Below are 11,060 nucleotides of genomic sequence, written 5' to 3'. Positions count from 1 at the left end.
ATTGTAGTGAGAAATTGGGGTGCCCTTGTGTGGTTCAGGGAAACCTATCCAGGGACTTACCTTCACTGTTCTCCTACCAATCACGTTTTCTTGGTCAGATTCAGAACTCTTCATGCCACCATTAGTTTGGGAGACTCTTGGTCCAAAGTGACAGGTCCAAGGCGCATTTATATTAACCCAACAGAACTGTATTAAAATGAAATCTTGTTGGGTCTAGTCTCCTAAATTCTGAAATGAGGCTTATTAGAGCAATGTGTCAAAATCTGTTGATACACTTTTTAAATTTTCTCATTTAATTTCTGACTTTGGAAATTACAAGCTACAGGAATATATGCTGCTTGAAAAAAATGCAGATATGTATAGATCAATAAAAGGTTGCCTTTAAATCCCCTTTCTCCTACCTGAACTCTACTTTCCTTACCAGGTGACTGTTTTTCAGGACATCTTCTTTGTGTGCATTTACGTAAAACATATCAAAGCTACTGCTGGGTCATTGGTAAAATTAAAAACAAAATTTAGGTGCCAGCCGAGTGGCTCCTTGATTAAGAGTTGGCATGGGAGCACGAGCTCTGAGCAGCAGGGCTGCGGGTTCGGATCCCACTGGGCCAGGGACGTTGCGCCCTCTACAGCTAAGATGCTAAACAATAGCTCGACCTGGAGCTGGGCTGCCGTGAGTGGCCGGCGATGGCGTAGGCTGCAGTGGGGCTGCAGTGGGCTGCTGTAAGCTACCGTGAGTGGCCGGCAGCCAGCGTGAGCTGCCATGAGCCACCATCCCATGGCTGGCTACCGATCTGCCTCAGCTGGGAAAAGCACAATGATCACAATACCAACATGGGCCAGTGAAGCAACGTCCTCCACAACTAGACTGAAGAACAGAAGTACAGCAACTTGTTTGTTCCCTTTCCCCAATTCCCCAACACTGTTCCCTCCCCCAATTCCCCAATAAAATCTTTAAAAAAAAAAACCAAAAATCTAAACAATTCCAGGTTCGTGAAATTAATCTATAAACAAAAATTAAATTAAAAGCAAAACCAAAAGCCTCATTATTTTACTCCATCTTGTATTTTATTTCTTACAATTAATGGCTAATAAAAGAAAAAAGTAATTGTAGCACCCTATGATTTTAAGATAGTAACTGTAACTTAAATGCTAACCCACTCCATTAAACAAGGAACCTTTTCCCAGGGCTATAGAGGGGTTTTATTTAAGTTTCCCAAACCCAGTGACAACTAATATTTATTAGTTATTAAAACCAAAAAATTAATAAATTGTATTAATACTCCCCATAGCTGAAAAATCCCACAAATGATACATTTTCTCTAGGGACATGATTCATTGACTCAAAGTAGAATACAGCTACTAAAATATCTATAATTACAAGTCTCAGGCTGGGATCTGGCTACTTTTGGGGGTTATTTGGTGGTATGCCGAGGGGTATTGCTAATGATACGGTGAATATGCTCCAGAGAGCAATTTTTACTCAAGGGTAAGGAATCATATGTAGTTTTCAAAAATGTTACACAGAAGCTTTTTTCTTCAAAGAAATATATAGAGAACCCCAATATATAAAACAACATTTAGGGAACTGCATTGGCAGTAGTAGTGGCTGATGAGAGTTCTCCCTCCACACACACCCTGGGGGTGTGTGGCCCCTTCCCTCCTGTTGCACCCTGGGGACATGCTTGGAACACCAAGCCTCACTGCCCTCCAATTTCAGTTCAAAGACTGGGCATCCTGCCTGGGACACAGGAAGGTCCACAGAGGGGTACAAGAGCCACCAATGCTGTGCCAATCAATCCTGCTTGCCATTTTTTCAGGTAAATGACAGTCAGAGGTAGCAATAGTTGCTCTTTTATGTGAAGTCCAGTTCAATAAATCTAAACTTTTCTGGCTTTTCAGTCTTTTGGGTTGCAATAAGTTTCAACAAATACTTCTGCTGTGCTAATATAGCTCTCAGATCCTGTGGTACCTCCATTTTAGGTCATAGTAAACAGAGATCTATCTTCCCAAACTGTGAGACAGTGCTGAATGTTCCCAATAGTGTCCTGTCCCTAATCTGGTTTCTGAATATTCTGTTTCTTTTCCTTTTTTGTATATTCTTCTAGTCGAAGAAGCCACTTTGCCCAGTACTGGGAACAGAGCTTTGTGTCCATGAAATGTGGGTGGGCAGGAGATCCATCTTTGTAGGCCACCACAATTAAGCCACATTGAACCTAGGAAGAAACACAGTAGTACCTGAATTTAGGTTCATTTCCTTCTTACTCCAGGGCAAACTCAGAACAAAACAAGCTACAGTAATATCTCCTAATTCAATTTCTAAGATGGGTTGATAAAGACTGCACCAGGATACACAAGAACACAAAGATGACAGATAAGACACTGAAGAATGGACTGTAACAACAAAAAGCCTAGGAAGAGGGGGGAAGGACTTTTTGAAGTGGTAGATGGACAAGGAACAGAGTAAGCAGTGGGATACAAACAGAATTAAGAACCATAAGGAGTTAAGTAGCTATAAACAAGCATTGAAGAAAGCGTTAAGCAGAGGCTCAGTGTCCTGACCTGAAAGCTGTAGTTGGCATCGTGGTTTATGGCACCCACGTACGCCACAACCTGCAGTGGGTTGTCAAATGTATTTCTGATGAAAGGTTTTGGTTTCTCCGAGGTCTTCCAATCAATCACGCATAGCTTCCCCCTAAAGAGAAACCAAAGGAAGTCTTTGTAGATAGCAGTTCAAACAAACAAAAAAAACACTATTAGGTTAACCCTCTTCCACATAGTTTATTATTGTCACCCAATGACTAATTGTTGCTTCTATTCTCCACTTTCCAAAAACACAGCTCCTCTGAGCTTTACTTCTTAGGATTAGAAAGGTCTTGATGTTCTCTTTCTTTTGAGCCCTTTATTCAGTAAAGGAGTCTGTCAGGGGTCTGATGGAAAATGCTTCCTAACTCACAACAATGAGACCTACAGGTGCAGGACCACAAGGGAATGCTGGGAAATAACTTTTCCATAGCTCAAGTTTCTACACTCTCTTGAAATTCCTTTGGACCTCCACGGCCTCCTTTCCTTTAATGGCTGACAGGGGAATTGAAACTACACCTATTATTATCTTAGTTGATTTTGCTTTGAATGAACCCTAAGAGACCCAGTAGCAAAGTCCCCATCATAAAAGACTAAACATCATAGTGTCTCAGAAATTCTCTTTCTCAAAAACCAAAACTGGGATGCAAATCCATCAACACTTAATAGGCAACGACTATATACAGAAATACAAATATGGAGACCTGTTCCCTGCCCTAAAAGGTTATACACACAGTAGGGTGTTTTACTATGAGGGATACCTCATAGTAAAGGAGGGGGAAAATTCCTGCCACCTTTTTCTTTTTTTTTAAGTCAAAAAACAAGTGCATTCCTCCCCACTTCCCCCATCTTGGTAGGATTTTTATACTTACCAACTGCAGTCAAAGGATCATAGGGTGGGTGAGTGGATTAACAACTGAGTGGATCAAAAGACTCCATTTGTTCAATTTGCCTTTCATGACTTCAATTTCAAAATTAGCAGTTCAGAGGGAGATTTTGTACAATATATGTTGCCTACCTGTCACACAGCTCTAGAGTTACAACTTAAGCAAGGTATTTATAAAGTCAGTCTAGCGTAGCACTGTCTAAAATTAGAAGTAGAATGCAAACTACATATATCACTTTAAATGTTCTAGTAGCCACATCAAAAAAAGAAAGAAAAGAAAGAGGGCCAGCCGAGTGGCTCAGTTGGTAAGATGGTAAGAGCACAAGCTCTGAACAGCGGGGCTGCCTGTTCGACTCCCACATGCACCAGTAACCTGCACCTCTATAGCTAAGATTGTGAACAACAGTTCGACCTGGGGCTGGGCTGCCGTGAGTGGCCGGCAACGACGTAGGCTGCAGTAGGCTGCAGTGGGTTGCAGTGAGCTGCTGTGAATGGCTGGCAGCCAGTGTGAGCTGCTATGAGCCGCTGTGGGCCATCCAATGGCCGGCGACCGACTGCCTCAGCAGGGAAGAGCGCAATGATCATAATACCTACATGGGCCAGTGAAGCGATGTCCTCCACAACTAGACTGAAGAACAAAAAGACAACAACTTGGCTGTTCCCTTCCCCCAATTCCCCAATAAAATCTTTTTTAAAAAAAAGAAAAACAGGTGAAATTTTAGTATTTTATTTAACCCAACATATAAAAATATTATCATTTCAACATATAATCAAAATTAAAAAGTTATTAGTGGGCTATTTTATATTCTTTTTATATTAAGACATTGAAATCTAGCTGCTATTCCCAGTTCTCTTCCTTGAATAAATCAAAATACCCTAAAAATAAAGATTTCTGCCTTGGACTACTGTTTCTAGCAAGTACTATAACTTATAGAACCTAATGTGAAAAAAAAAATCTTAGTAGTATAAACCCAAACTAAAATTGCAATAAGACAGTCTACAAATAGCTCTTAAACAAATGAAAAGGTGCTCAGCTTAATTTATGTGAAATGCAGATTGAAATTACAAGATACAATGTTATCAAAATTACTAACACTGTGTTGCTAAAGGTGTGCACAAATAAGCACACTTGAATATGTGATAACTTAAAATGCACGTACTCTTTCACCCAGGAATTTCTCTTTTAGGTATGGACTGGAGGAGAATAATGGTTTGATATACTGGGTGCAAGTGACAGTGCCTGGAAAACTTAAGAAGTACTCATGCCCAGGCCTATTTCAGATCAACTGAATTTACCTAAACTGCATATATCACCACCAAAACAAACAAATGAACCCATGTAGTTGCCTAGAGAAACTCTTAACAGTAGTATACAAGGAGACACATTCACTGCTGCAGTTTGTAATCTGAAAAACTAGAAATAACTTGAATGTTCCCAACAGGGAAATGGATACGGTTCATTCATACAACGGAATACTAAACAGCAGTAAAAAGAGAGAACAGGATCAAAACAATAATGCTAACATTTATCGACTAGATAGTATGCATTTTAAGTACTGTACAGGGAATGTCTCATTTAATCTTCATAACAACCCTATGAGGTAGGTACTATTATTTGTCTTATTTTACAGATGAACAAATTGAGGTACATAGAGGCTAGGTAACTAGACTAAGGTTAAGATGAAAAGCCAGGCAGCCTGGCTCTAGAGCCCAATATCTCAGTTCTGTGACTAGAGACTTATGATCTAGAGATTTCTATATATTGTGACTCTCACAGATATGTAACAAGACAATGTTGTGTTTGTGGATTACACAGTGTTGTGTGTGCACATGTGTGTAAGAGTGCAGAAAGTAGACTGGAATTATGTTGTGTGTGCATTATATATAGTGCTGTGTGTGGGGTAAATAGTATAGGAAGTAGACTAGAAAGGCACAGTACCAAATTTACAGCAGTGACTGTCTTTGGCCAGGGGATTGTAAGAGAAGGGAAGAGGTGGTTAAAGGTGATATGAGCTTAATTTATAATATTTCTTTAAAAAAATTTGAAAGCAAATGTGACAAAGTTAATTATGTCACAAAGTTAAAAATGTGACAAAGTTAACAGCTGTTAATTATAAGGAAAATTATTTTAAAAGAAAAGAACGTTGCAGATCTATATTAGCTAATAAGGAAAGATCTCCAAAATACATTTCCAGTGAAAAAAAAGCAGGGTTTAGCATTTTTTGTTAGTAAGTGTGGGTGGGGACAAATGATTGTACATGTCACTGAATCACAAGAACTTTTTAAAAAGAAGTTGAAAAAAGAATGGGGCAGAAGGATTCCTGGAAGATGGCAGAGTAGGAAGCATCAGGAATCTGCCCACCTAGACAAAAACTGCAACGGCAGAATCTATCTGATAAAACTATTATAGAAATATAGAGTTTACTGAAGGCTTAGATGGTGAATTGTGTTTAATTTTTGTCAATTTTCAGCTCTTAGCACAATAGCAGTTACTCATTCAGGGGCAGGCAGCTGTGCACACATTCCTAGAACAGCTTGTGCAGTTGTGCGAGTCAGTGGACAAAAGGACCATGTCCTACAAATATCAGGGATCTGTGCTCTCATTACTGATTGCTGTTTCTGATCACACGGATGCAAAGAGGAGGGTGGCCACTGTTGCTGTACCTCCCCGCATTGTTGCAAGCCCCGCTCCCTCCAGCTGAAGTTGAGTTCCAGGGGATTTCAAGGGCTGGCACCATTCCCCTGTCATTTTTGTCTTTTTTCCCTTCTGGGAGTCAGACATCAAAACTATGACATCCAAATGCAACTGCATACATGGGGGAAATTAGAAAGTGATTGCACATGTCCAGGGAAAGGCACAGGCTCAGAAAAGACCTGAGAAGACCTTAAGTTTTCACCTCAGGCTTATGCTTGGCACAGACATAGCCTACAACAGTAATAAACCCCAAACAATAAACAAAACCCATCAAACCCTGGGGTACAGGGAAAATCTGATTTCCAGAGTTACCACAATTTTAGATTCAAATGTCCAGTTTTCAACAACAAAAAACATCACAAAGTATACAAAGAAGCAAGAAAGTATGGCCCATTCAAAGGAAAAAAAAAATCAACAGAAACTGTCCTTGAAAAAGATTTGATGGCAGATCTACCAAAGAGTTTTTTAGAGTCTTAAAGATGCTCAAAGATCTCAATAAAGGTAAGTACATAGGCAATTATAACATCTAGTAGTTCTGTAATAGTTTGCAACTCCATTTTTTGTTTTCTACATGATTTAAGAGAGTAATATATATATTTTCAAATTGTTAGTCTAAAAGCTAGTATTACTGTAACTTTGGTTTGTAACTCCATATTTTGTTTTTTTTATATAATTTAAAAGACTAATGCAGCTAAAAAATTATTAGTTTATGATTTGGGGAAAACAATGTAGAAAGACATAATTTTGTGACAGCAACAACTGAAAGGGATGGGGACAGAGCTGTTAAAGAAGTAGAGACTTTTTGGGCCGGCCGAGTGGTGCGTTGGTTAAGAGCTGGCTTGGGACGCCAGCTCTGAGCAGTAGGGCCCTGGTTCGGATCCCACATGAGGGCCAGTGACACTGCGCCCTCTACAGCTAAGATGGTGAACATCAGTTCGACCTGGAGATGGGATGCCGTGGTGACAGCATACGCTGCACTGGGGCTGGCCAGCAGCTGGCGTGTGCTGCTGTGAGAGGTGGTTCAATGGCCGGTGAGCGACTGCCTCACCTGGGAAGAGCGCAATGGTAATACCAACATGGGCCAGTGAAGCGACGTCCTCTACAACTAGAATGAAGGACAAAAGGAGAGCAACTTGTCTGTTCCTCTTCCCCAATTCCCCAACGCTGTCCCCCTCCTCCAATTCCCCAATAAAATCTTTTTTAAAAAAAGAAGAGTTTTTGTATGTTTTTAAAATTAAGCTGGTATAGATTCAAATTGGACTATTATAACTAGGATGCTAAGTGTAATCCTCATGGTAATCACAAGGAAAACAACTATATAGAATATACACAAAAGGAAATGAGGAAGGAATTTAAACATTTTACTACAAAAAAGTGAACAAAAGAAGACAGTAAAATGTGAAAAATGAGAGACAAAAAAGACATATAGAAAACAACACAAAATGACGATAAGTCACTCCGTATCTGCACTTTAAATGTAAATAGATTAAACACTTCAATCAAAAGACAGAGATAGGCAGAATGGATAAACACTCATGAACTAACTACATAATATCTACAAGAGACTCACTGTATATCCAAAGATGCAAATACACTGAAAGTAAAAGGATAGAAAAAGATATTCCATGCAAATAGTAACCAAAAGAGAGCAAGCATGGCTCTAATAGCAGAGAAAATAGACTTTAACTCAAAAGGGGCAAAAGGAGACACAAATACATTATGTATTAATAAAAGGTTCAATAGAGCAAAAAGATACAACAATTATAAACATATATGCACCTAATAACAGACCAGCAAAATATATGAAACAAAACATGACAAAATTGAAGGGAGAAATAGAGCTCTACAATAATAGTTGAAGACTTCAATACCCTATTCTCAATGATGGAGAGAACAACCAGACAGAATATCGGTAAGGAAATAGAAGACTTAAAATAACACAGTAAACCAACCAGGTCTAATGGACATACAGAACACTCTACCTAACAACAAATAGACTACAAATCTTCTTAGGTGCTTATGGGACATTTTCCAGGACAAACCATAAGTTAGGCCACAAATTAGTCTCAATTTATTAAAAAAGATAGATATCACACAAAGTATCTTTTTTGACCACAATGGGATAAAGTTAGAAATCATAATTAAATAAAACTAGAAAACCACAAAATTGTGGAAATTAAACAACACGCTCTTAACCAAAGAAGAAATCATAAGGGAAATTAGAAAATACTTAAAGACAAAAACACGAAATACAAAATACCAAAATTTATGGGACACAGTGAAAAGTGTGAAGGGGAATATTTATAGCTTATAAATGCTTACATTTAAAGAATAAGAAAGAATCACATTAACAACGTAACCTTACAACTTAAGGAACTAAAAAATTAAGAAGCAACCCCAAAGTTTGCAAAAGAAAGGAAATAAAAAAGATTCAAGCAGCTCTATCTACCTCGTGAGGACAGCAAAAAGGCTGCTGTCTGTAAAGAACGAGGGCTCTCTGTAGACACTGCATCTGGCAGCACCTTGATCTTGGACTTGCAGCCTACAGAACTGGGAGAAATAATGTTTATCATGTAAAGCACCCAGATTGTGGTGTTCTGTTATATTAGCCTAAACTGACTATGAGATCCACCCCTAGTATAACCCAATGAACTTTATGAAATGAGCACACCCAAGTGACCGCTACCCAGATCAAAGCATGAAAGGTAATCAGCAAACCAAAAGCCTGTTTGTACCCCTTCTTATCCCAGTTAACTTTGCTGGCCCTCCAAGTTATTTCCTTATAATTTTGATAATTTCTTATAACTCATGATTTTCCTTTGAATTCAGATGTCTACCTTACAGGATAGACTTTGGAGCATTATCATTCAGGACAGTGGTTGTCATACCTTCTCGGAGCAGCAGAGCCCTGGCCTCACGTGAAGCCTTTGTTGGGACTCCAGTATGTATCCTGGATGAAGAACAGGCTTAGGTTGCACTGGAGGCAGCACCCAGAGCTCATGCCTCCCGTCTCTCTCTACACTCTGGGTCCAAACGGTACCTACTGAAGCACCCCCCAAGAACTCGGAGGGCTTCCTTGAACCCAATTTGGAAATCACTCCTTTGAATGCTCATTAACACCCCAGTAAGACAAATATCCAACTTGTACCTCACCTTAGGTGACCCATGTTCTTGTCCGAGGCCCCTGGGATGATGATCAGGACACAGCAAGGGGTCTGCTGTGGAAATGGCTCAGAGTGAGTAGTACAGGTGGGCCTTGTGTCTAAGAGGTAAAGCTGGCAGTGTGGGCATCTGTGAGAAAACAGGGCCTGAGAGCAAGCAAGTGAGTGAGGCCCATTATTTAAAGGGGAGGTAGGGACACACCAAACAGGTCTAGGCCTGTGGCTTGGCTTCTCCACTCGGCTCCTGTGTAGCCTAGCAAAGCTCACTCAACCTCTCTGAGCCTCAGTGAACACTGTGTAAAAAGAGAAACTGTTCCTTATTTAGGCTCCCTGCCAGAATTTGTGCACTGTTCAGATGGGATAGTGGGGAGTAAAGATGTTGTCACTCTAGAGCAATGGTTCCCAACAAGGGGTAATTTTGCCCACCACACCCTCCCCTGGGGGCATTTGGTAACATCCAAAAATATTTTTGGTTGTCATAATTGAGGGAGGGGAGCAGGAAAAAAAAAGATTCAAGCAGAGATAAATGAAATAGGTTACAGAAAAAGAATAGAGAAAAATCTATGAAACCAAAAGTTTGTTCCTTGAAAAGATAAACAAAATTGAAAAAACTTTTAGCTAGATGGACTTAGAAGAAAAAAGAGAAGATTTGGGCCGGCCAAGTGGCTCAGTTGGTTAAGAGCCTGCTCAAGAGTGAGAGCTCTGGGCAACAGGGCCGCCGGTTTGATTCCCACATGGGCCAGTGAGCTGCACCCGAGCTGAGATGCCACTGAGATGCCAACAGGTAGCAGGATGGCTCAGCTGGTGAGAGCACATGCTCCTAACAAGACTGCCTGTTCGAGATGGTGGCTATGCCCGCCCGCAAACAACTAAGACTGAACTCAGCACCTTGAGCTGAGCTGCCGCCCGGATGGCTCAGTGGATAGAGTGTGTGCTCTTAACAAGGCTGTTGGTTCAACTCCTGCATGGGATGGTGGCTATGTCCACCCACAACTAATTGAACACAGCACCTTGAGCTGAGCAGCATGACTGGACTTAGAGCTGAGCTAGTTAAACCCTCCACAACTAAGATTGAAGGACAACAGCTTGGCTGTTCCCCTCCCCCAATTCCCCAATAAAATCTTTAAAAAAAAAAAGACTCGAATTACAAAAATTAAAAATGAAATTGGGGACATTACTTCTGATTCTACAAAAATAAAAAAGAGAATACTATGAAAAATTGTATGCCAAAAAGTTGGATAACCTAGATGAAATAGACAAATTCCTAGAAACACAAACCTACCAGGACTAAATCATGAAGAAATAAAATTATGAATAGATCTATAATTAGTAAGAATATTGAATCAGTAATCTAAAATGTCCTGGCAAATAAAAGCCCTGGACCTGATGGCTTTACTGGCAAATTCTACCAAACATTTAAAGAACTAATACCAACCTTCCAAAACTTTTTTTAAAAATTGAAAAGTAATGACCTCTTTGTAACTCATTCTTTGAATCCAGCATTACCTTAATGCCAAGGCCAAAGATACTACAAGAAAACTACAGACCGATATTCCTTATGAACACAGATGCAAAAATCCTCAAAATTCTAACAAACCGGGCCGGCCGAGTGGCGTGTTGGTTAAGAGCTGGCTTGGGACGCCAGAAGGCCCCAGTTCGGATCCCACATATGAGGGCCAGTGACGCTGCCCTCTACAGCTAAGATGCTGAACAACAGTTCAACCTGGAGCTGGGCTGC

The 11,060-nt window shown here is 40.2% G+C and overlaps 1 protein-coding gene across 2 annotated transcripts in view; it reads right to left on the bottom strand.

Moving 5' to 3' along the window:
* Positions 1-1,056: 1,056 nt before the first annotated feature.
* The window catches only part of MGME1 (mitochondrial genome maintenance exonuclease 1), a 17,432-nt gene continuing 7,428 nt past the window's right edge, over positions 1,057-11,060 (bottom strand). For both annotated transcript variants that reach the window (XM_019632802.1, XM_019632801.1), the window contains exons 4-5: positions 2,560-2,692; positions 1,057-2,213 (exon numbers count right to left, since the gene is read on the bottom strand). In XM_019632802.1, the coding sequence (XP_019488347.1) occupies positions 2,052-2,213; positions 2,560-2,692 (295 nt within the window). In that variant the 3' untranslated portion in view covers positions 1,057-2,051. The remainder of the gene's footprint in view (positions 2,214-2,559; positions 2,693-11,060) is intronic.

The sequence above is a fragment of the Hipposideros armiger genome, unplaced genomic scaffold (genome assembly GCF_001890085.2).
Source record: "Hipposideros armiger isolate ML-2016 unplaced genomic scaffold, ASM189008v1 scaffold_1176, whole genome shotgun sequence".
Lineage (NCBI taxonomy): Eukaryota > Metazoa > Chordata > Mammalia > Chiroptera > Hipposideridae > Hipposideros > Hipposideros armiger.
Note: the sequence above shows the minus strand (reverse complement) of the source record. Positions and strands in the feature narration are given on the sequence as shown.